The 26,676-nt window shown below is 38.6% G+C and overlaps 1 protein-coding gene across 2 annotated transcripts in view; it reads right to left on the bottom strand.

The window, feature by feature from the left end:
• PBX3 (PBX homeobox 3) overlaps positions 1–26,676 on the bottom strand; it is a 218,637-nt gene that overhangs the window by 17,865 nt on the left and 174,096 nt on the right. For both annotated transcript variants that reach the window (XM_042914167.1, XM_042914168.1), the window contains exon 5: positions 18,689–18,824. In XM_042914167.1, the coding sequence (XP_042770101.1) occupies positions 18,689–18,824 (136 nt within the window). The remainder of the gene's footprint in view (positions 1–18,688; positions 18,825–26,676) is intronic.

The raw sequence follows: 26,676 nt of genomic DNA, 5'->3' as shown, positions 1-26,676 counted from the left end.
CAGTCGGTTGGGAGTTAGAATGCCAATTTCTCAAACACAGTGGACATGAAAGGACGGTACCACTTCTCAAATAGAACAGAAATAACGAAACTTAGCTTTGGTAAAGAATCTGGTGTACCTATAGGGCAATGGTCTAAATATCAAACTTTAGAAAGTCAAGAAGGAGAAAACAAAACAAAACAAAACAAAACTAGTCACACTACTTTAAAACTTTTCTCCCTTGATCTTTGATCCAGTCACCTGATAAGATCCCAGTGGGGGTGACCCAATTAGTTCTTTTACCCTCTTCTATTCAAGTCACAAGTCCAGGCTGTTGGCTGACTCTGCCAATAATTCTACCTTTTGGCTCATTACTGGCCAGATCATTCCACACACATAGCAAGAGTGCCTGGCAGACACTGTGTTCCCCCAAAGCAGTCCCTGACCATCACCTTTGACCTCCCAAATCCAGGCTTACCCTCACTGTCATTCGGTTCAGGACCGTATGTCCTCTTGTAATAACAACAGGTGTAACATTCATACAGGGCTTCTTAAGTGCCAAACACTATTCTAACCACACAATATATATTAACTCATTAAATCTGCGTAACAATCCAATGAGGCAAGTTCTATTATTTCCCCTATTTTATGTATATGAAAACTGAGGCACAAAGAATTTTGAAAGAAAGAAAAAAAAGAAAGGAAGGAAGGAAGGAAGGAAGGAAGGAAGGGAAGGAGGGAGGAAGATAGATTTTAGTTCAGGTCATGATCCCAGGGTAGTGGGATCGAGCCCTGTGTCAGGCTCCACTCTGATCATGAAGCCTGCTCAAAGATTCTTTCTCTCTCTCCCCCTCTGCTCCTCTTCCCTGCTAGCACATGCTTTCTTTTACTCTCTCTCTAAAATAAAGAAGACAGAAGGAAGGAAGGAAGGAAGGAAGGAAGGAAGGAAGGAAGGGAGAAAGGAAGGAAGGAAAGAAGGAAGGAAGGAAGGAAGGAAGGAAGGAAGGAAGGAAGGAAGAAAAAAGGTAGTACATACAGTTGGTTCAGAATGAATATCTGAAAAGAACATGTATGTTAAGAAACATTACAAAGAATGTCTAAGGCACGTTAATTGCCTTTGGGGAGTAGGACTAAGAGTTTGAGGGAGAAGGGAGACTTTTGAAAGAAACAACTTTTGGGTTTGTTGAGCTCTACTTATGGTTTTTAAGAATTTTTATTAATTTCTGCACTTATCTTCACTATTTCCTTCCTTCCACTTTTTTGGTTTAATTTAGTGTCTTTTAATACCTTGAGATAGATCCTTAACTCACTGATTTTCAGCCTCCCCACTTTATATACATACATAAAACATACACATCTTATATATAATTAATATATATAATTATATATTATAAATAATATATACAAGTATACATTAAATAATATTATATATATAATACCTATGCTATATATAAAAAACATATACCTAAAGCTATACATTTCCTTTTAAGCATGGGTTTAGCCATATCCCATGAATTTTGAAAGGAGTATTTTCATTATCATCCAGTTACAATATTTTGCAATTTTCACTGTGGTCTCATTAGCCCATGAGAATATTAAGAAACATATTGCCTTAGTTTCAAACATGAGAATTTCTAGTTATATTTTTGTTATTGAGTTATAGTTTAATTCCACTGTACTCAGAAAACAAACTCTGTTTTCAATTATTTAAAATTTATTGAGAGGTGCTTGATGGCCCAGAATACATTAACTTTCAAAATGTTCTGCAAGAGCTTAAAAAGAACACGTATTCTGTAGTATTAGGTTGTTTGCTAATCACGGTGTTCAAATCTTCCGTATCTGTGCTACTCAAGGTGCGGGTCTAGAACCATCGGCATGAGCAGCATTTGGGAGCTGCAAATTATCAGGCCCCATTATAGACTTCAAATTAGAACTGCCAGGAATAAGGCCCAGGTATCTGTATTCCAACAAGCTCTCCAGATTGTAACAGAAAAATCTACAATGATTATGGATTTATCTACTTTTCTTTGAAATTTTTAAAGTTTTTGCTCTATGTTTTTTGAGTTTCTGCTATTTGGTACACACAAATACAGAACTTTTGGGTCAATATTATTTAGTGCCTCTCTTTATCCCTAGTAAAACTTTTTGCCTTAATGTGTTCTTTATCTGATATTAACAAAGAAACACCAATTTTCTTTTGGTTATAATGTTTACATGTTATATCTGTCCCCATACTGTTATTTTCATTCTATGTCCTTATGTTTTAGATGTGTCTCTTAAAGAATACATATAATTAGGTTTCATTTTTATGTCTTACCTGACAATATTTGCCTATTAGAGTACTCAGCTCATTTGAACTTAATGGAATTACTGGTATATTTGGGAATAAACCTATCATCTTACTAAGTGCTTCCTATTTGTCCCACTTAGGACACTTCCCCCCACCTCCCACCCTTCTTGCTTCTTTTAGATTGCTTCTTTTCTTTCCTCTTCCCTTTCTTTCTTTCTTAGAGAGAGAGAGAGAGAGAGAGAGAGAGGCAGAGGGGGAGGGGGAGACTCTTAATCAGGCTCTCTCTGGAGCATGGAGCCTGATGCTCAATCTCACAACATGAGATCATGACCTGAGATGAAGTCAAGAGTTGGACACTTAACCAACTGAGCCACCCAAGCACCCCTAGATTACTTGTTTTAAAAAATTATTCCATGTTTCCTTCTTTATAAGTTTGGAAGTTATATATTCTTTAAGTATTCTTTAAGTGAGTATCCTAGAGATTACACATTCATGACTATCAAAGTCTAACTGATACTTTTACAGTAAGTGGTACCTTTATTACCTTTTACGCAAGAGTATTAGAACACTTATCCTCCTCTCATTAAATTATGAGGCATTACTGTTGTATATTTTAATTCCATGCATATTATAAGCTAAAAGGACATTATTATAATTATTTTAAACAATCAATATTCATTTAGATTCACACACACATTTTTACCCTTTGCTTTTCTGCTACTTCCTGCATCTCCCACCCACTATCTGGTATCCTTTTTACTTCTTCATGAAGAGTATTTTTTGTACTTCCTTTTGTGAGAAAATGGTACAGATTCTCTCAAAAAAATTTTTTTTTTACTGAAAACGTCTTTATTTCAACTCCATGATGAAAGGACACTTTTGGCAGATACAGAATTCTAGACTGACATTTAATTTAGTTTATCTAAAGGTATCATTCCACTGTATTACAGCTCTATTCTTTTAGTTAAAAAATTAGTTGTTAGTCCAATTGCTCCTTCTGTGAAGGCAATCTTATTCTTCCCTCTGGCTGCTTTTGTTTTGATTGTGTTAAGTGTGGATTCCTATTAATTCATTCTGTTTGGGGACTATAGTTTTTCAGAATCTAGGGTTTGGAATCTTCCATCAGTGTTAGAAAGTTATCAGCCTTTACTTTTTAAATATTGCTTCTGACCCACTCTTATATTTGCTTCTGGGGCACCAATTACGTTTATGTTAGACTTCTTACTGTATCTTACTTTCTCCCCCTCTGATTTTCTATCCTATGGTCTCTCCAGTCTTTAGTATGGTTATTTTCTCATGACACATCTTCCCATTCACTAATTCTCTCTTCAACTATGTCTAATCTGTGTTTAAATCCATATACTGAATTCTTAATTTTGGTTACTGTATTTTTGGATCTAAAATTTCCATTTGAACTTTTTTATGGTTTCCAGTTCTCTGACAACATTCTTTATTTGCTTTTTATTTCCTTACATATATTAGGCATAGTTATTTCACAGCCCATACTGGATTCTTTTCTACATTTCTATGGGTCTGTTTCTGTTGTCTGTTGGTTATAGTACATGATGCCATGTCTTCTTGTATGTCTGTTTTTCTGATTGTGTGCCCAATGGTGTATTTGCTTTGTTTACAGAAACAGGTTGAAGCCTAGAATGATGGTATCTTTCTCTACAAAAAAATTATATTTGCTTTATCCAGGCACCCACAAGTACTAGCAATCCAATCTCAAGGACCAAGGTATTTTGAAGAATTACAGTCTCTGTGAGTGTCTATGTACTTCCCAATGCACCCTTGCTAGAGTGCAGCCCTAGCAATCAAGGGAAATAAGGTAGCCTCCCCTGATAGGTCCTAGCCACCTGGATACCAGTTCCCTACAAAGTTGTCAAAAGTACTGCTTAACCCCTCAGCCTCTTACTCTCTCAGAACTGACAAATGACCCAAGGAAAAGTCATTTCCCCTGGCCTTATTTTCTTTTTATCTACAAGTTCCCTGGACAACATCATCCATTCCCAGGGCCTCAACTATGAACTTCAGTGGATGACTCCCAAGCTACATCTTTAACCTTGACCTTTCTCATAGATTATACTTCCAAACTGAACATTTCCCAACTGAGATACTGATGGCAATGCAAACCTGGCACAAACCTTTAATCTCCCCTCCATCAAACAAGCATTTCCTCATGTGTTTCCTGTATCAGATAATAATATCACATCTTCAATTAATTAGGCTAAAAACCTCAGCTATCTTCTAATACTCTTTCCTCCTCACATTCATATCCAACTGTTTACATACTCTCCAAAACAGAAGTTCTACCTCCAAAATGCTTTACAAATCCCTCCCTGTTTTCTACTTTCAGTGGCCTTATTTGAATCCTTACCACCTCTTTCCTGGAGTATACCAACAATCTCCTATATAGTCACTCTCATTCTAGTAGGGTTTCCTACCAGTACTTGCAGGTGCCTGGACAAAGCAAATATAATTTTTTTGTAGAGAAAGATACCATCATTCTAGGCTTCAAGCTGTTTCTATAAACAAAGCAAATACACCACTGGGCACACAATTAGAGAAAAACAGACATACAAGAAGACATGGCAACATGTACTAGAATAGAGTGTTGAATGAGACTTCAGTCCAGTCAACATGAAATTCACCATCAGGGGAAAAGCATTAAACAATTCATTACTTACTGCTCAGTTTGGCATCACATATACTAAAACTGGAACAATTTGTGATCTGGGGATCACAAAATTTGTGACTGGCTGGCTCAGTCAGTGAAGCATGTGACTCTTGAACTCAAGGTCATGAGTTTGAGCCCCACATTGGGTGTAGAGTTTATTTTGAAGACAAAACAAAATAATTCATTATGTAATTATAATTGTGATAAGTGCCATCAAGGAAAAGTGTAAGAAGCTATGAGAATATACAATGGAGGATATGAACTGTGGATACATGGAAAGCTTTCTTAAAGAACTGACATTTGAAGTGAGCTTTCAAATTAATAAGACTGGTAATTAATAAGATGTTTATGCATTTTTGTAGGGAAGACAGGGTTATTAGGCCATTCCAGATAGCACAAACGGCATAATAATAATTATTATTATATCTTCTCCTTACTCTATGATAGGCACTCTGATAGGTGCTTTACCTATATTATCTCACTGAAACTCCTATAACCTGATGAAGTACATGCTGTTTTAATCCAAAATATACCGATGAGGAAATGAGGCACAGTGAGGTTGAATGACTTGCCCAAAGGTCACAGAACTAATAAGTTGGGGAACCTTCCTAATCCTCTTAGTAGAAAGTAAACTCATCCTTCTACCATATTCCAAAATGGCACCCATATGCCCCTGTGCACTCCCCCAGGTAACTTTTGTATCCTGGCATTAACATGTTTGTCTGTCTCCCCCAAGAAATCTGACATTTCTGAGGGAGAAGACCTCTAATTCACCTTTGTTTGCCACAGTGCCAAGCACAATGCCTATAATAGGCACTCAGGACCTGTTGAGTGCATTTGGAAAATAGCTAGAAAATCCAGACAAATCCTTTTAGCTGGATCAAATTAACTTCTTTACATTGTTTGTAGTTTCTACTCTCAAAATCCGTATTCATTTTAGAAAAGTAATATGCTTCCTACATGGCTGAGAGGAGTCAGGAAAGGACAAGAGAAGCCAAAACACAAGGACAAAGGAAGCCCAAGGGCATCTCTGGAGAGTGCCAGATATCCTGGGTGGGAATATCACAGAGTCAGCATAAGTGAGAAGCCAGCAGGCTTGAACCTGGAGCCTGTTCTGATCTGGTGCCTTTGTTCTTTGGGCTACACTGTGGATCTTCTGTTCACTCCTCCCTCTGTACTCTCTGCACTGTTCTGGGCCCCAAGAGGCTGACCTACATACCCTCAGGTTTCTGGTCAAAGCAAGTCACTGGTGGGAGATGCGAAAAGGGGAGGAAAGTAACGTCAGAGCAATTGCTGCCCTGACTCCCTCCACGTAAAAACGGCTTTACTTAAGGTTTTAGTTACTATCTTTGCAAATACAGCTTCTATGTCTCTGGTGGGTTCTTATAATCCTTCTTTTATCTCTCCAGGGCGAGGGTAGTAACAGAACCAACCATTACTAGCATTACCTTTTGTGGTTTCCCTACACTCTGCCCACACTTCTGTGAATAGTCGCTTTTCAACTCTCCTCGAATTACTCTAATTTGAGTGTGCCATCTGTTTTCTGCTGGGACCCTGACTGATATATTGGCCTACTGGTCTGACAAGCCTCAGAGAAGCAAGGCAATGGAAAGGTGAGATGCAATGATGAGGGACAGGCAGGAGGAGAGACTGCCAGGAATACTCAAAGGGAAGAAATAGGCAAAAGAAGGTGAAGGGGATGAAAACTGGATTCTGAAATATGGCTTCTTCTAGGTATAGGAAAACTCGAAAACCACTACATCTAAGCTGGAAATAGTCTCTGTTCTTAGTTTGGGCATTATATCAAACTCGTAGGAAGAGATTTCCTCAAAAAAAGTCAGTTCAAAATAAATATAATACCTGCCATCGCTGGAGCAAACTTTAGGTACCACGCTAATCACGGTACTGATTGTTAGCAGAGAAGAAAACAACAACAAATCAGAGGCTTCTGTTTTCTTTAAATCTTGCAGATACATGCTTTATCTGCACTCAGTGTTACAGCATCCTCAAAGCTCCCATCTCTTTACAACCTGCTCCTTTGTTCTTTGCACACTGTCTAATGACGTCTATCTCCACTAGGACACACAAGCAGAACCTTTTATAGAACAGAGGGTCTGTAGCCTTCTTTTAAGACAGAGTGAAAGAACCACTTTAACAAAATAGCTGCCTCTTTCCTTCACCTTGTCTCTAGTTCGCCAATCCAGTCCTGCCTTCTGTCTGCTTGCCAAAGCAACCGAACAGGCCTTTATAGATAGCTGAAAAAGATACTGTAATCTGATAGTCATCTTTTTTTTCCCCTGCTCTAATTATTATTTTAGCGGGCTTCTTCTTATTTTAATAGATTTTTTTTAATAAGGAAATCTTACTTACAAATTTTAATTAGCTTACTGAATATTCACTGCTTTGGAATAAGTCGTTTAATGAGTAAGGAGACCTCAGGCTACTAACTAGCCTGGAGTGTCTAAAGTAGCTTAGGGGGAAATGACGCAGCCCGAGTGATAAAAGCCAAGGCCTGTGCCTCACAAACCAGGATTCTGCAGCTGGGGCCTCAGAGATAGAGGAATCACACTGCCTCTTGCAGGAAAAAAAGGTAAAAATCCAGTTTCTTGTTTTTTATTAAAAACCTCTGAGTAAGAACCTCCAGCTCTCCCACTCATAAAGTCTTGTGACTCTTTGTCAAATCACTTAACCTCTCTGAACATCAGTCTCCTCATCTGTAAGGGTTAGATAATAATTTTTTCCACACTAGACTTGTAAAAGTGGGTCCTGTGCACCACTTTAAAAGCTCTAAAATACGTGAGTTGAATGAATGAATGAATGAATCTTAATGTTGCCAATTAACCTCTCTACTATTTCAGGTACTCATCTGTTAAAAAAAAAAAAAAATCAATCCTTTCTTTACAGTACATTTCAATTACAGTAGCAATGAAGAAGAAGTGAACATTTTTCATTCTAAAAACACCTAGCAGAGAAAGTAGGGCCAGAGTTATTTAAACTCAAAATTGGAATCAGGAGAACAATGGAGTTTTTTGTGACTTGCTAATTTGAATAATCAATGCAAGTTAGCACTATTTCAAAAAGTAAAAGCATATTAATATCTGCTTCACTAATTAAGTATATGTGACAATTTAAGTATGATTCTCAATGCTTATGACATTTGAAATCATTCCTTCTTTTGTGAATTTTCAGGGTGTTATGTAAAAAAAAGGGGGGGGGATCTCCAGCTTACTTAACCAAACCAAGCCTTAAGAAATCAGAGAGGGGTAGAGGGGTGCCTGGGTGGCTCAGTCGGTTAAGCATCAGACTCTTGGTTTTGGCTCAGGTCATGATCTCATGGTTCGTGGGTTTGAGCCGCACATTGGGCTCGATGCTGACAGAGCAGGGTCTTCTTGGGATTCATTCTCTCTCTGCTCCTCTCCTGTTCTCCCTGTTTCCCTCAGAATAAATAAATACAATTTTTAAAAAAAGACATCAGAATTTCAAATTCTGAGCTCAACCTGCAATTCTACATTAAGGATATTTATATTTACAATATATCACCAGAAATTAATGTTAGACTAACATAAACTAAATTTTTCACTTACCAGTGCCTATTTATACATTATAGTATAGAATGAACTTAAAAAGCTGTAAGATATATTAACTTTATATGTCCAAAACCAAACTCCTGATCTGCCCTTCCACCAAAAAATCTGTTCCTCCTAAATCCTTCCCCATCACACTTAAAGGAAAACTGCACCTTTCTGCTGCTCAAGCCAAAAATGTTTGAGACCTCCTTGACTCTTTCTCTGACATCCTACATTTCATCTATCAGTAAACCCTCTTGGCTGTACCTTCACAATTATCTGGGATCCAGCCACTTTTCATCACCTTTACTACAAGCATCCTGATCCAAGCCACCGTCATCTTCTCCCCGGATTATTGCGATGACACCCTAACTGGTGACTGCTTGTCCTTGCCTCCTTCACTCTATTATCAATACAGCTGCCATAGTGATCCTGTTAAAACTTAAGTCAGATCATGTCACTCCCCAGCTTTCCACTTCACTCAGAGGAAAAGTCCTCCGTTACCATGGTGTCTAAGGCCCCCACACCATTTGGATCTCACAATCTCTCTGACTTGTCTCTGACGCCTCCTCCCACTTGTTCAGGCAATTTTCCCCTCAGGCCCTTTGCACCTACTGTTCCCTCTGCCTGGAATGTTCTTTGCCTATTAGCCACATGGGTTGTTCATTCTCTCCTTCAATCTTTACCAAAAGATACTCTCTCAGGAGGGGTTTTCTTTACCACCTTATTAAAAATTGCACACTTCACTCCCTTCACAAATCCTTCACTGGATTTGTCTTATCCATACCACCTATCACTGTATTCTAATTTATCATCTCATTTACTTATGTTATCTGTTTGTATTCTCCCAGGAAAATGTAAGCTCAATGAAGGCAGGTTTGCTGTTGATGTGAAAGTAAACTTTTTAGTCAAGTGAAATATATATAAACCAACACAAGGTGTATATATACATCATAAGTAGAGAGCTTGATGCATTTTCAAAAAGTGAAGACACCCATGAAAACATTGTTTAGATACAGAAACATCTCCCTTCCCAATCACTGTTCTCCTAAGGGTAACCACTTTTATCCTGACTTTATTTTTTATTTTTTAGAAAGAGAGAGAGAGAGAGAGAGAGAGTACGAGCCAGGGAGAGGGGCAGTAGGAGAGAGTCCCAAGCAGGCTACATGCTCAGTACAAAGCCTGACATGGGATTCGATCCCATGACCCTGGGATCATGACCCGAGCTGAAATCAAGAGTCGGACGCTCAACCAACTGAGCCACCCAGATGCCCCTATCCTGAATTAACACTAAGATCAAGTTTGTTTTTGAACTTTTTTTAAAAGTAGCCTCCATGCCCAACGTGGGGCTTGAACTTATGACCCTGAGATCAAGAGTTACATGCTATACCAAATCAGCCAGTCACGTGCCTGTCTTTGAACGTTTTAATAAATGGAATCATATACCAAGTGCCTGACTTCTTTCACTTAGCATTATATAGGTATATATAGCTAAGTTCATACATTCTCACTGCTATAAAATATTCTAAATATACAAAAGTATGCCACATTTATTTACCCATTTTCCTACTGATGGACATTTCCATTGTTTCTAGTTTGGCTAATGGGAATACTGTTGCTAAGAATATTCTTTTACATATCTTTGGTGAACATATGTACGTACTTCTGTCAGGTAGGGCAGGCGGTTTTGTCTGTTAAGTTCACAGACATCTCTTCCATTCCCAGTATAGTATCTGGTACATAATAGGTATTCCAATTGATTTCTTTGTTAGCAAATGAATGGAAATACTTTTAAATATTCTGTTATTTGGATAAAATAATTCACATAAAACTTCCTTCATCTATCTATCTATATATACATATATAGATACATACATACATATAATATATATACATATCTATATATGTGTATATATATAGATACATACATACAATATATATACATATCTATATATGTATATATATGTACATATCTATATACGTATACATAGACATATCTATATATGTATACATACACATATATACATATATACATATGTATATAGATATGTACATACATATCTATATATGTATATATATGTACATATCTATATATGTATATATATTATATGTATGTATCTATCTATCTATATATATATGTTTATAAAGCATAAAAATTATAATCATTTAAAATTTTTATCTTTGAAGTATAGTTGGCATAAAACATTATATTAGTTTCAGGTATACAACACAATGATTCAACAATTCTATACATTACTCAACACTCACCACCCTACATTATTACAAAATTATTCACTCTCTTCTTTTTGCTGAACTTTTCACCTCTGTGACTTCTTATTTTATTACTGGAGGTATGTACACCTTTTAATCCTTTTCACCTATTTTTCCCATCCCCCATCTTCCTCTTTTCTGGCAACCACCAGTTTGTTCTCTGTGCTTAGAAGTTGTTTGCGGCACAAAAAACCATAAAATACCTAGGAATAAATCTAACCAAAGAGGTGAAAAATCTATATGCTGAAAACTATAGAAAGCTTATGAAAGAAACTGAAGACACAAAAGAATGGAAAAAGATTCCCTGCTCCTGGATAGGAAGAACAAATATTGTTAAAATGTCAATGCTACCCAAAGCAATCCACATATTCAATGCAATCCCTATCAAAGTTACACCAGCATTCTTCACAGAGTTAGAACAAATAATCCTAAAATTTGTATGGAACCAGAAATGACCCCAAATAGCCAAAGTGATCTTGAAAAAGAAAATCAAAGCAGGAGGCATTACAATCCCAGACTTCAAGCTATACTACAAAGCTGTAATCATCAAGACAGTATGGTACTGCCACAAGAACACACACTCAGATCAATGGAACAGAATAGAGAACCCAGAAATGGACCCACAAACGTATGGGCAACTAATCTTTGACAAAGCAGGAAAGAAGATCCGATGGAATAAAGACAGTCTCTTCAGCAAGTGGTGCTGGGAAAACTGGACAGCGACATGCAGAAGAATAAACCTGGACCACTTTCTTACGCCATACACAAAAATAAACTCAAAATGGATGAAAGACCTCAATGTAAGACAGGAAGCCATCAAAATCCTTGAGGAGAAAGCAGGCAAAAACCTCTTTGATCTTGGCTGCAGCAACTTCTTGCTCACCATGTCTCCAGAGGCAAGGGAAACAAAAGCAAAAATGAACTCCTGGGACCTCATCAAAATAAAAAGCTTCTGCATAGCCAACGAAACAATCAGCAAAACTAAAAGGCAACCGACAGAATGGGAGAAGATATTTGCAAACGACATATCAGATAAAGGGTTAGTATCCAAAATCTATAAAGAACTTATCAAACTCAACACCCAAAAAACAAATAATTCAGTGAAGAAATGGGCAAAAGACATGAATAGACACTTCTCCAAAGAAGACATCCAGATGGCCAACTGACACATGAAAAAATGCTCAACATCACTTGTCATCAGGGAAATAGAAATCAAAACCACAATGAAATACCACCTTACACCTGTCAGAATGGCTAACATTAACAAGTCAGGCAACAACAGATGTTGGCGAGGGTGCGGAGAAAGAGGATCTCTTTTACATTGTTGGTGGGAATGCAAGCTGGTGCAGCCACTCTGGAAAACAGTATGGAGGTTCCTCAAAAAACTAAAAATAGAACTACCCTATGACCCAGCAATTGCACTACTAGGCATTTATCCACGGGATACAGGTGTGCTGTTTCTAAGGGACACATGCACCCCCATGTTTATAGCAGCACTATCGACAATAGCCAAAGGATGGAAAGAGCCCAATGTCCATCAATGGATGAATGGATAAAGAAGATGTGGTTTATATATACAATGGAGTATTACTTGGCAATCAAAAAGAATGAAATCTTGCCATTTGCAACTATATGGATGGAACTGGAGGGTATTATGCTAAGTGACAATGGAGTATTACTTGGCAATCAAAAAGAATGAAATCTTGCCATTTGCAACTATATGGATGGAACTGGAGGGTATTATGCTAAGTGAAATTAGTCAGAGAAAGACAAAAATCATATGATTTCACTCATATGAGGACTTTAAGAGACAAAACAGTTGAACATAAGGGAAGGGAAACAAAAATAATATAAAAACAGGGAGGGGGACAAAACAGAAGAGACTCATAAATATGGAGAACAAACTGAGGGTTACTGAAGGGGTTGTGGGAGGGGGGATGGGCGAAATGGGTAAGGGGCATTAAGGAATCTACTCCTGAAATCATTGTTGCACTATATGCTAACTAATTTGGATGTAAATTTTAAAAAATAAAAAATTAAATTAAAACAAAAAAGAAATTGTTTTTTTTTTTTTTACTTTTTCATTTGTTTTATTTTTTAGATTCCAAGATGTACACATTAAATGTGCATAGATTTTTTTTGTATGCTAATAATACTTCAACAAAAACATTAAAAAAATTTTAAAGCATAAAAATTAATTCCTGTAAATCTTCCACTCAACTTAAATAAACATACAACAATACCACTAAAACTCTGAATATTCTTTTCTAATCCTATTCCACTTAACTGAGGTTTTTTTTATCATTCCCTTTACTTTCTGTATATTTAATCATATATGTATGTACTCTAAACAATATGCTGTTTGCTTGGTTTTGAACTTTATATATATATACTCTGCAATGTGCCTTTTTCACTCACTATTATGTTTCTAAGATGCACTCACATTGGATATATGTCATTGTACATTATTCTTTTTCACTGCTATATAGTAATCTGTTGTGGGATTATACCACAATAGATTTATCCATTTCCCCACTCAATGGACACTTGTCTTATTTCAAGTTTTTTGCCATTTCAAACAATGTTATTACAAATGCTCTTACATATTCGCAACTACGAGGATGGAACTAGAGGGTATTATGCTAAGTGAAATTAGTCAGAGAAAGACAAGTATCATATGACTTCATTCATATGAGGGCTTTAAGATACAAAGCAGATGAACATAAGAGAAGGGAAGCAAAAATAATATAAAAACATGGAGGGGGACAAAAACATAAGAGACTCTTAAATATGGAGAACAAACTGAGGGTTACTGGAGGGGTTGTGGGAGGGAAGATGGGCTAAATGGGTAAGAGGCATTAAGGAATCTACTCCTGAAATCACTGTTGCACTATATGCTAACTAACTTGGATGCAAATTAAAAAAATAAATTAAAAAAAAAAAAGGAAAGGGTAAAAAAAAAACAAACCCAAAAAACAAATGCTCTTACATATGCTTCCTGATATACATACACAAGAAGTTTTCTAGAACAATTTCACTAAGAGGTGAAATTAAGTATTGATTGAATGGTATATGTATATTTAAATTTATAAGATAATGCCATAAGGTTTTCAAGGTGGCTATACCAATTTACATTCCTACTAAGAATATTTAAGAGTATCTGCTATTATATATTTTTGTCAACAATGTCCAGACTTGGTATGGTCAAATTTAGGATTTTTTGCCCCAATCCAGGAAATGTAAAATGTTATTTCACTGAAGGTTTTAAATCACATTTTCCTGATTACAAAAAAGGATCTTCTCATATAATGGACTATTTATATTCTTTCTGCGAAGTCCTTGTTTTTGTCTATTTTTCAAATATGTTCTTTGTCTTTTTCTTATTAATTTATAGGAATTCCTTATGTATTTTAGATTTTAATCTGACTTATACACTTACAAATATCTTCTTGTAGTCTGTGGGCTGTCTTCACATTTTATTTATTTATTTTCTTTCGTTATTTTTTAAATGTTTATTTATTTTTGAGAGAGAGACAGAGTTTGAGCAGAGGAGAGGCAGAGAGGGAGACACAAATCTGAAGCAGGCTCCAGGCTCTGAGCTGTCAGCACAGAGTCCAAAGCGAGGCTCAAACTCACGAACTGTGAGATTATGACCTGAGCCAAAGTCGGACACTTAACTGACTGAGCCACCCAGGTGCCCCTGTCTTCACATTTTAAAAAACATTTTATTTGAAATAATTTCAAGCCTGCAAAAAAGGCCACAAAAACAAAAATAGTATAAAGAACATCTGTGTATGCCTTTTAGTCATATTCACCTGTTATTAAACATTTTGCCCCATTTGTTTTATCATTTGTGTTCACTCACACATGTGCACTTTGTGTTTATACACGTTTATGTGTGTTTATATATGTGTGTGTATAAACACGTTTATACACGTGTTTATACACGTTTACGTGTGTTTATATATGTGTGTGTATAAACACACATACACATTTTTTCCTGCACTATTTGAAGGTAAATTATATATATCATGGCTCTTTCTCCCTATGTTAGTAAGTCAGTGTATTCCCTAAGACTAGAGATACTCGCTTATACAACAATAGAACAATTACATTTTGTAATTTACTGTAATAATTTTAACCCAATAACATTCTCTATGGCATTTCCTCCCCTTCAGTACAAGATCCAGTCTAGGGTCAGGAATTGCATTTACCTGTCATGTCTCTATCCTCTCTTAGTGTGAACCATTTCCATGGGCTTTCTTTGACATTTTTAAAGAATACTACTCCCACCCCCTTTTTTCCCTAACAGAACACTCTTCATTTTGTTTGTCTGATGTTTTCTAGTGATTAGATTCAGACTACATTCTTGGATGAAATACTATACACAATGTCCACTGTCTCTCTTTGGTGATGTTGATTCTAATCACCTGATCTGGGTTTTGTTCCATTTCTCCAGTCTATAATTGCTTTTTTTTTTTTTTTTTTTGAAACCCTTACAACTAATAAAGGGCCTATGGAGAGACACTTTAAGACCATTTTCTTCATCAAAATTTCCCCCCCAGATTTAATATCTATTGATGATTCCTGCCTGATCCAGTCTTTACTAAAATGGTTGTATCATGTTGATGTTTCACAGTCTTTGATAAACATTTTACCACAAAACTTACCAATCTTTTCCTTTGTTGCTTAAACATTTTATGTCCTTTATTTTTATTTTTTTTTAACGTTTATTTATTATCGAGAGACAGAGAGACACAGAGCGTGAGCAGGGGAGGGGTAGAGAGAGGGGGAAGCACAGAATCCGAAGCAGGCTCCAGGCTCTGAGCTGTCAGCACAGAGCCCGACGCGGGGCCCGAACTCACAAACTGCAAGATCATGACCTGAGCTAAAGTCGGTCGCTCAACCAACTGAGCCACCCAGGCGCTCCTTTTATGTCCTTTTTAAGAATTTTTTTACTATCCTCAAAGTCCTAAAGATATATCCTTACATTTTCTTCTGAAAGTTCCTTATTCTTTCTTTTTAAAATTTTTTTAACATTTTTATTTATTTTTGAGAGACACAGCATGAGCCAGGGAGGGGCAGAGAGAGAGGGAGACACAGAATCCGAAGCAGGCTCCAGGCTCTGAGCTGTCAGCACAGGGCCCGATGCAGGGCTTGAACCCACAAACTGTGAGATCATGACGTGAGCAGAAGTCGGATGCTCAACAGACTGAGCCACCCAGGTGCTCCTTATTTTTAATTATTCCTGATTCTTAATTATTATTTTAAGCAATATTTAAGTAATCCAGAATAAATCAGTTTCATATATTAAGCAGTATTTTAAGTAATCCAGAATAAATCAGTTTCATATACTCTATGAAAGTCAGGCAAAAATAGTGTTGTTATAGTTGCCTGTTTTCAGTGGGTTTCAATTTTTTTAAGTTAGTTTTGTGTGTGAACAATTTCTGGATTCTAAATTTAATCATATTTTAGCATGGGGCGCCTGGGTGGCTCAGTCGGTTGAGCGTCGGACTTCAGCTCAGGTCATGATCTCAAGGTTTGTGAGTTCAAGCCCCACGTCGGGCTCTGTGCTGACAGCTCGGAGCCTGAAGCCTGCTTCGGATTCTGTGTCTCCCTCTCTTTGCCCCTCCCCTGCTTGCGCTCTGTCTCTCTCTCAAAAATAAATAAAGATTAAAAAAATTTCTTTTAAATTATATTTTAGTATGATGTGTATTTTAAACAATGTTTGGTCTCTTTAGAAAGTGGTTAACCTCTCAGGTCTGGAATATTCTCTGCTTTTGTTTCTAAACAACTTAAACAGGGCACTCATAAGGCTAGTAACTGACATCTAATACTTAAAATGATAACATCATTGTTCCTACTTCAGAGATGTGTAGGTGGCGACTTGTTGAGGGGAAATTAACTTCTTTAGGTAGGAAAAAGGTAAATGGGGGGGGGGGGGGATTGTCACAATTTAATGCTTACACTGATCCCTGAAATTCTGCATCTGAAAGGCCGAACTAGGAGAAAAACAGAAAAAGCAGCCAGTCTGCTTTGTAGACAGACCAATCTTAAGTCTCTGTTATTTCCATGTCTCAAGCAATTACTAAAAAATTTCCAAAACCTAGCTGTTCTTCTATCAGAAAACAAGTGAAATGAATATAGTAGAAATTAAAAAGTTAGTAATGTGCTCCTAGCCTATGTTAGAAGTAGAGCAAAACCTCCCCAGTTCGGAGCAGAGTCAGAAGGAAACTTTTCTCTCGCTTAATACACAGCGTGTATTAAGCGACTGTATTAAGCAGGTCCTACGCGACACAGAAAATGCTAGCATTACACTAATGAAAAGCCAGGATTGTATCGGCTTTCAAAAAATGTATATAATCTGTGTTACTGTCCAGTGCTAACTATGGTAGAGAGGGAAACAAGAAAAAAAGAAGCAGAAGCATGAAAACACCTTAACTGAAATTGGACCTACAGACATCTGCATTCTAGAGTCAGAAAGCTGCTGTGAGAGGCGGAAAACCAGACTTGGCGTCATCCACTGGTGTTTAGCATGAGTCTGATCCTCTCACTAATGTTCAGGGAAAATGCACACACCAGAAAAACACCCGCTTAATTTCATCTTCTCTGTCTGACCCAGCATATTATACTGTTCCTTAATAGTTCAAGTGGCAGTGAGTACTACACAACCCAAACAGGAATGTTTTAGAGATGTCCTCATAAGTTGGTAACTCAAATCAATTATAGGCCATTTCAAACTCAGCAAGACGAATCAGGACAAACACTATTCCGTAAGAGAATGACAATAACTCTTAAATGATAGCTTAATTATGAATCTATGATTGTTCTAGAGGTTCTGTGAAAAGTAATGCCAAAACAGAAGCTGGAAATCATCTCAAGCCCAGACTTTAATCCCTTAAATAACAATGACTTAAAATACTGATATAAAACTTTCACTGGAATCTGAAGGGGATCTCTAATATCTTGGACTTCAGATGTACAGCAGGAATATTAACTTAGAAACTACCTTAAAATGCTTGTGTCCTAGAAACACCAAAATTTCTGCCAAGGGTCAGCTTTTCCTTAAGTTCCATTGCAACAGCTGGTTGGTAATTACTACATTTCCGTGCTATAAAGAAATGCTATTCTGATGTCCGTGTATAAACAACAGTATGAGTACTAAAATAAAATTATATTTTAGAGTTAATGCCAGTAAAACATACTTATTTGTTTAAGGAGGTACAGTTGTTTATTTATTTGTCTCCAGTCCTCAATCAAATACCAGTCTATCTGCCTCAAACTAAATGTATTTTTGTTAGATGATGACAGCTAATTTCAGGGCCACAATTTATTACAAATAAACATTAAAAACAAAACAAAGACGGGTATAAACCTAATTCTTCTGTTTAATGAATAACAAGGAAGCAAAGAAATCCTTGGGAACCAAATATCATAGCAGGGTCACCAAGAAAAGACTTAGCGAATTCCTCAAAGCTTTCACCAAAGAGTTATATTAAATTTCCTTTCGGCAACAAATAAATTGGTTTCTCACTGGTAGAAGCTTAGGTCAGTCATCTAAATCAGGGAAAGCAGGACTGTATGCCATTTACTGAAGAGTCACTTAAGTATAAACCGTGTCTCTCCCCATGGCATGTTTATGTCCTCTCTATAGAAGATTTACACTGGGGTGGTGGCTGATTATCTTGATTCCTCACCACTTAGATTAAAAAAACGAAAAAAACAAAAAAACCAACACATCACCGAAGCTTTAAAAGCTTGCATAAAAACACGGAAATATCTCTATTTTCTTTTTATCTTCTTTCACACTGGAACACGTGCATCTGAAATTCGGTGGTACCGGGAAGAAAGAATAGGGTTCCTAGATTCATAGGGAAGCGAGACAGACCCTTGGAGCCCTCTCACCTGTGACACTGTGATGCTGCATTTCTTGGCCAGCTCCTCTTTGGCTTCTTCACTGGGGTAGGGGTTACTGAGGTGTGAGTAAAAATATTCATTCAAGATTTCGGTGGCCTGTTTACTGAAGTTACGCCTTTTTCGTCTATGACAAGAAGCAAAAGAGAATTACAGTTATAATCGGTCTTAACCAAGGAGGGATATATTGATTAGGATCATACAAAAAAATTAGATTTCTATGTTTTAAACATTCTCAGGGTCTGATTTATCACACCAATATTGCAATTACGCTCTTGGCATCCTCCAAAGCACTGTCCAACTCGTGTTAAGATGTAGGATCACTAAAAATACAAGAATGTGAAGCACAATTATCTCTATTCTTTAAATTATGCAACAAGGATCTAATGTGTTATAGGTCCTCAGGGAAGATCCAGTTGAAACAAAGCAGGTAAGGTCTACCAGAGAGCTTAAAGGAGATCGGAGGGTTCAGGGAGAGAGTAGAAAGTTAGGGGGAAGAAAGCCATTAAACATGTATCATGGAAATGATTACAAATTATGAATTATCACAAATTATGAAGGAAAAGTATAAGGGATAATGAAAGCGTCTAAGAGGGAAATCTAACATAGATTACAGAGTCCGGAGAGGTTTCCTTGAAGGAGTGACATTTAACCTGAGACCTGGAAAATGTGTAGGAGTTAGTCAAAGAGTAGATGGGAAGAGGAACGAGCAGAGAAAGTGGTCTTGAAACAGAAACAAACTTGGGAATTCCAAAGGGGTAGAGGAGACTGAAACACAGTAAAACTCAGGGAATGTGTGAGTTGAGTATGGAAGGATGGGCAGGTGCCAGGTTATATAGGCTTTGTGGACCCCCTAAGAATTTTTGCATTTTATTTTAAGTGCAACAGAAAGGTATTAAAGGCTTTAAGTTTTATGGGTTTTTTTTTTTAAGTTTTTATTTTTATTTATTTTGAGAGCAAGTGGGGGAGGGGTAGAGAAAGAGAGGGAGAGAGAGAGAATCCCAAGCAGGCTCTGTGCTACTAACACTAAGTGGGGCTTGAGCCAACAGACTGTGAGATCATCACCTGAGCGGAAATCAAGAGTCAGACACTTAACCAACTAAGCCATCCAGGTGCCCTGGCTTTAAGTTTTATGTTTTAAAAACATTATTCTGATTGCAGAGAATAGTTGGAGGAGGGCATGAAAGGAAATGTAGCTATTTAACTGACTGAGCCACCTAGGCACCCAGAAAATGTAGATATTCAAGGGAACATGTGCAATGATCAAATTGAAGGATGATGGGAACTTGGCATAGGGTGAGAGTAATGGAAGTAAAAAAGATTCAAGATCTATCTGAAAGGTAAAAGCAGCAGGACTTGGTGATGGATTGGATGGGGGCAGTGGGTGGAGAAGACAGAGAAGGAAGGTAAAGAAAAAAAATACATTAAGGATTTCTAGATTTTTCTACTCAAGCAACTGCCTGGATTAAGGCATGATTTGCTCACAAGGGAAAGAGGAGGGGAGGAATTTTTTTTTTGCTGTTTTTACTGGGAAGGTGGTGACAGAAGATCAAATATTTATTAACAATTTATTCCAAATAGCAAAAATGTTATTTATATTTGGGTCTTGTTATTATGATTTTAAAGAATTCCAGCCTGAAAATTAGCATTTGTCAGACTTCATTTTAAGTTAGATCCTCCAGGGGCACCTAGGTGGCTCAGTTGGTTAAGCATCCGACTTCGGCTCGGATCATGATCTCACGATTCGTGGGTTTGAGCCCTGCGTTGGGCTCTGTGCTGACAGCTCAGAGCCTGGAGTCTGCTTAGATTCTGTGTCTCCCTCTCTCTCTGCCCTCCCCCACTCATGCTCTATCTCTCTCTGTCTCTTAAAAATGAATAAATGTTAAAAACAAAATTTTAATTAGATCCTACAGCGGAGTGCCTGGGTGGCTCAGTTGGTTACGTGTCTGACTTTGGCTCAGGTCATGATTTCATGGTTCGTGGGTTCGAGCCCTACATCGGGCTCCGTGCTGACAGCACAGAGCCTGGAGCCTGCTTCAGATTCTGTGTGTGTGTCTCTCTCTCCAAAGTAAACAGACATTAAAGAAATCTTTTTAAACAAATTAGATCCTCCAGTAACTAGAAAATACTTTCTCCAAATAATTTTCTTAACACTGTCTTCCAAATAATCATACTGATCTTCTCACTTGTGCTATCCTATACTCAGGAAAGAGTCAGTAGGCAGTTGTAAAATGTGTAGACCCTATGAGATTCTCTTAGTTAAAATGATGTCACTAACATGGCAGGTTAAGTATGTGATCTATGTCTCCACATTAAGGGAGAGTCAAGGGAGGAAGAAATCTAGGCCTGATCAAAACATCTCAGGTTATGAGTCCTGAAATTTCCTAATTTCAATATATTTTGGAAGCTTAAACCGTTGGTCGTTTCTGAAGGATGAAGAAGAGATTCAAGATCTATTTAGCGATTAAAAGGATGTGATGATGAATTAAAAGGGGTAGGTGGTGAGGAAAGACAGAGAAGGAAGGGAAGGAAGGGAAGGGAGAGAAATGCTCCAAGAACAGCAGGTGGGACTTTTGCAACAGCCATGCATTCCTTTGACATGGGGGCACTTTGAAGAGGCGCCTTCTGCCAGTAGGTGTGGGGGTGAGTAGGGTGGAAAAGGTCTAGAATAGATCTTGAAACTGTCAAATCTATAGATGATTATCTGGCTCACAGATCATATTTGTTGAGACCATACAGTAATGACCTACTCATGAAAATCTAAGTTTCTGGCTTCTTATGAAAATTTGGAAGACCAGTCACATGGGCCCCACCTTCTCAGAAGCCAGCCACAGGCTTATTCTAAGTGATGGCTGTGCCCTCAGATAGGCACTCATCTGTTCTAATCCTCACTGTCCCTCATCCAGCCACTGCACTCGATTCCATTATAATAAGCATGTGAATCTGTGACTCCAAGTCTACAACATGGAGTCCAGAGGGCCCTTCCTTGTGAGATGGGATGCTGCTCAGTTCCTGAATGGTTGAATAAAGCCAATTAGATCACGATGATAACAATAATAATAATAATAATAACAATAATAAATAAAACATGGAGTCTAGCAGCAAGACCGAGGCTACACTGGAGGGGATGACACAAGGGCATTTCTTTGGGAAATGAAGGGAGGAATGAGCAGGAAGATACCTGGGAAGGTGAAGATCAGCTTAGCTCATTTGTCGACTGTGCCCGGGAATGATTTTACCAAACAATGAAAAACCTTGGAGAACAACTCTCTGGGCACAGCAGAATCCCTCACCCCAGGGACACTGGCCGTGTGCAAATTACTAGAGCACCTTCTACCAGAAGAGCCGAGGGCCGAGGCAAATTTATTCCTGAAAGGTTTGCACTGGTACACACTTCGGCTTGTCCAATTACCAGGACAATGTGAGTGTGGCTCTACGGAAAGCCACAGTGAGCAAGGAAACCCTATGATCTGAAAGAGCATGTTTGCCTAGAGTGGGAAAGCCTTGCCTCCCCAGTGCAGGAGCTTGTAAAAGGCGCCAGAAGAACACATGGAACCGAAAAGCAGCGCCTGCATTCACTTGAAGGCATTAAACACTGAAGGACTTGCTGTTATACTTTGTTTTTTAGGAAAACATTCTGTAGGAAATGCCCATTAAGCATCCCCCTAAGTTTCATTCCCCCCAGGGTTTGGCATACTCTAAATGGCTGCGCCTGAGGCCAGGGTGCCCTGGGGACTGGGTCCCAGGGCTGCGTCCCATCAGCATCACAACAGCACTAACAGCAGCCTCTGCGGGAGAAGGGGCTCTGCTCCAAGCTCTGCCACCTTCCTATTCCACCTCTGCTCACCCTGGCTTGTTAACACCCTTCCTCTTCTTGGAGGGGAAATAAATCATTTAGGTGTATACATTATGAATGTGGTTATGTTTAAAAAAAAAAAAAGGAAAGAAAAACACACATGTTAACGAGAATGGGAAAGTCTCAGTGGAAATAAGGATAGCAATTGTAAGGAAGGGTTCTTTTCTGAAGGCAGTACTTTTAAATATCTCTGTTACATAATATTTTTTATTAAAATATTCAAAACTGAAAAACAGTTTCGAAACGTTTCTTGTTTTCTGACACTACCTCAGCTCTTTGATTTGAGCTATTAAGAAGTATTACGTGGAAACATGCATTCATCTGGTTGGTCAATAAATTACCTTCTGCAGATTATTATGTTTAAGACGCTTGCTGGATTATAGTGGGGAGTGTGAATGTTCAAGAGTTGGCGGCTGCTTTCAATGACAATGTGGCTTACTCGGGAAGAGAAGAAATGTTCCTGAAAAGCTGTGAGAAAGGCAGTCTGAATGAAGTTTGGTCTAGAGAATTGTAAAAGTGTGCTATCAGGGTTGAAGAGAAGGCAAGGACGAGTCCAGTGATTCCAGTGAGCTTCCTAAAAAGGGAGCATTTAGGCTGGGCCTGGAAGGATAAGCAAAGTCTCACTAAGTCAACAAACACAAGTGCTTGCTCCACTCCAGGCTCCATGCTGGACACCCTCACAGATGACAGATTACTGGTGACCAAGTTGGGGATACGGTTGGGAGAACAGGGTTTACTGTGGAAGGCCAGGGATGAGGGCTGGGGAGGGGGAGGGAAGGAGATGGGATGGTGGCAGGATAAGTGGTTCCAGTCAGAGGAAACAGGTAAGACCAAGAGGGATTTCATTTTGGATTAAACACAGGAAAGAACAATTCAATGATATAATGAGAGCACTAAAAATGTTCAAACCTTGATCTAATAATTCCATTTCTGAGAATTAATCCTTAGGAAATAACCCGAAAGATCAAAAAGTTTCAATGCATAAAGATTTTCACTGAAACACTAGTTTCCATAAAAATCTGATTATGTGGGTGCCTGGGTGGCTCAGTCGGTTAAACGTCTGACTTCAGCTTAGGTCATGATCTCACGGTCTGTGAGTTCGAGCCCCGCGTTGGGCTCTGTGCTGGCAGCTCAGAGCCTGGAACCTGCTTCAGATTCTGTGTCTCCCTCTCTCTCTGCCCCTCCTCTGCTCATGTTCTGCCTCTCTCTGTCTCAAAAATAAATTAAAAAACATCAAAAAATTTTTGAAAAAAAAATCTGATTATGGGTGCTTGGGTGGCTCAGTTGGCTAAGCCTCCAACTCTTGGTTTCGGCTCAGGTCACGATCTTGCGGTTCATGAGTTTGAGCCCCGCATCAGGTTCTGTGCTGACAGCATGGAGCCTGCTTGGGATTCTCTCTCTCCCTCTCTCTCTCTCTGCTCCTCCCCTACTCATGCGTGCATGTTCTCTCTCTCTCAAAATAAATAAATAAACTTTTAAAAAATCTGTTTAAAATAGTATCCTCTTTCCATCGTTTTCTCTTCCCTTATATCGCTTTATTTTCTTCACAGCACTTATCCTGTTACATCTCACTGCATAATTGAATAGAATTGTATAGCACACAGGCATACTGCAATTTTAACAAAGTGAAGGTTTGTGGCAGCCCTGCCTTGAGCAAATCTGTCGGAGCCATTTTTCCAAGTGTTTTTGCTCATTTGGTGTCTCCGTGTCAGATTTTGAGAATTCTTGTGATGTTTCAAACTCTTATCTTATTATTATAGTTGTTATGGTGATCTGTGATCAGTGGTCTTTGATGTTACTACTGTGACTGTTATTGGGTGCCAAGAAGCACACCCATCTAAGACAGCAAACTTAATAAATGTTGTGGGTGTTTGGATTGCTCCTTCCCCCGACTCTCTCCATCTTGTCAGGCCTCCCTATTCCCAGAGACACAACAATATGGCATTAGGTCAATGAGTAACCCTACAATGGTCTCTAAGTACCCAAGTAAAAGGAGTGAAAAGTACATGTCTCTCACTTGAAATCAAAAGGTAGAAATGACTGAGCTCAGTGAGAAAGGCATGTCTTTATTAAGCTTAGTAAGACAGCCAAAACCCAGGCCTCTTGAGCCAGTCAACCAAGTTGTGAATGCAAAGGAAAAGTTGGGGTTTTTTTATTAAAAAAAATTTTTTTTAATTTTATTTTGGGAGAGACAGCGTGAGCCAGGGAGAGAGGCAGAGGCACAGAGAGAGAAAGAGACAGAGAGAGGGAAAAAGAGAGAATGAGAATCTCAAGCAGGCTCCAGGCCCAGTGCAGAGCCCGTTGTGGGCCTCAATCCCACAACCCTAGGATAGCGACCTGAGCCAAAATCAAGAGTCGGACACCCGACCGATGGAGGCACCCAGGCTCCCCAAAAGGAAAAGTTCTGGAAGAAAACTGAATGCGGTCTTCCAGTGAACACATGAACGGTAAGAAAGTGAAAACAGCCATATTGTTGATGGAAAAAGTTTCAGCGGTCTGAATGGAAGCTCAAACAGGCCAGAACATATGCTCTGAAGCCAAATTCTAACTTAGAACAAGGCTCTCTTTTCAATTCTGTGAAGGCTAAGAGAGGTGAGGAAGCCACAGAAGAAAAGTCTGAAGCTAGTAGGGGTTGGCTGGTGAGGTTTAAGGAAAGAAGCCATCTCTATCACAGAAAAGTGCAAGATGAAGCGGCAAGTGTTGATATAGAAGCTGCAGCAAGTTAACTGGAAGAACTGGCTAAGATAGTTAATGAAGGGGACTCCACTAAACACCAGATTTTCAATGTAGGCCAAACAGCCTTCTATTAGAAGAAGATGCCATCTAGGACTTTCATAGCTAGAGAGGAGAAGTCAATCCTGGCTTCAAAGCTTTAAAGGACAGGCTGTGGCTCTCTTGTTAGGGCTAATGCAGCTGGTGACTTTAAGTTGAGGTCAGTGCTCACTGACCATTCCGAAAATTGCAGGGCCCTTAAGCATTATGCTAAATCTACTCTGCCTGTGCTCTATCAGTGGAACAACAAAACCTGGCTGACAGCACCCCTGTTTACAACATGGTTTATTGACTATCTTAAGCCCACTGTTAAGACCTACTGCTCGGGGAAAAAAAGATTGCTTTCAAAATATTACTGCTCATTGACAATGCACCCGGTTACCCAAGAGCTCTGATGGACATGGACAATGAGATTATGTTTTCATGCCTACTAACATAATATCCATTTTGCAGCCCATGGATCAAGGAGCAATTCTGACTTTCAAGTCTTATCGTTTAAGAAATACATTTTGTAGGAGTGCCTGGGTGGCTCAGTAGGTTGTTTCCGACTTCAGCTCAGGTCACGATCTCACGGTTCATGGGTTCGAGCCCTGAACTGGGCTCTGTGCTGACAGCTCAGAGTCTGGAGCCTGCTTCTGATTCTGTGTCTCCCTCTCTCTCTGTCCCTCCCCTGCTCATGCTCTCTGTCTCTCAAAAATAAATAAATGTTAAAAAAAAAAAAAAGAAATACACTTTGTAAAGACACAGCGGCCACAGATGGCGATTCCTCTGATGCATCTGGACAAAGTAACTTGAAAACCTTCTGGAAAGGATGCACCATTCTGAGGCCATTATGAACCTTTAAGGGAACCATTAAGGGAAGTTGATTCTAGCCCTCATGATTTTTTAGTGGAGGAAATCACTGCAGATGTGGTGGAAACAGTAAGAGAACTAGAATTAGATGTGGAGCCTAGAGGTGGGGCTGAGTTGCTGCCAACTCATGAGAAAACTTGAATGGATGAGGAGTTGCTTCTTATGAATGAGCACAGAAAGTGATTTCTTGAGATGGAATCTACTCTTGGTGAAGATGCTGTGAAGATGGTTGAAGTGACAACAAAGGATTTAGACCATTTTATTTTTATTTTCTAATTCAGAGGAGAGCGAGAGTGAATAGGGGTAGGGGCAGAGGGAGAGAGAATCTTAAGCAGGCTCCGTGCTCAGCAGAGAAACTGATGCAGAGCTTGATTCCATGACCAGGGATCATGACCTGAGCTGAAATCAAGGTCGATGCTCAACCAACTGAGCCACCCAGGCACCCAAGAATTTAGAATTTTATATAAATTTAATTGATCAATCATCAGGGTTTGAGAAG

Source organism: Panthera leo, chromosome D4 (assembly GCF_018350215.1).
Source record: "Panthera leo isolate Ple1 chromosome D4, P.leo_Ple1_pat1.1, whole genome shotgun sequence".
NCBI lineage: Eukaryota > Metazoa > Chordata > Mammalia > Carnivora > Felidae > Panthera > Panthera leo.
Note: the sequence above shows the minus strand (reverse complement) of the source record. Positions and strands in the feature narration are given on the sequence as shown.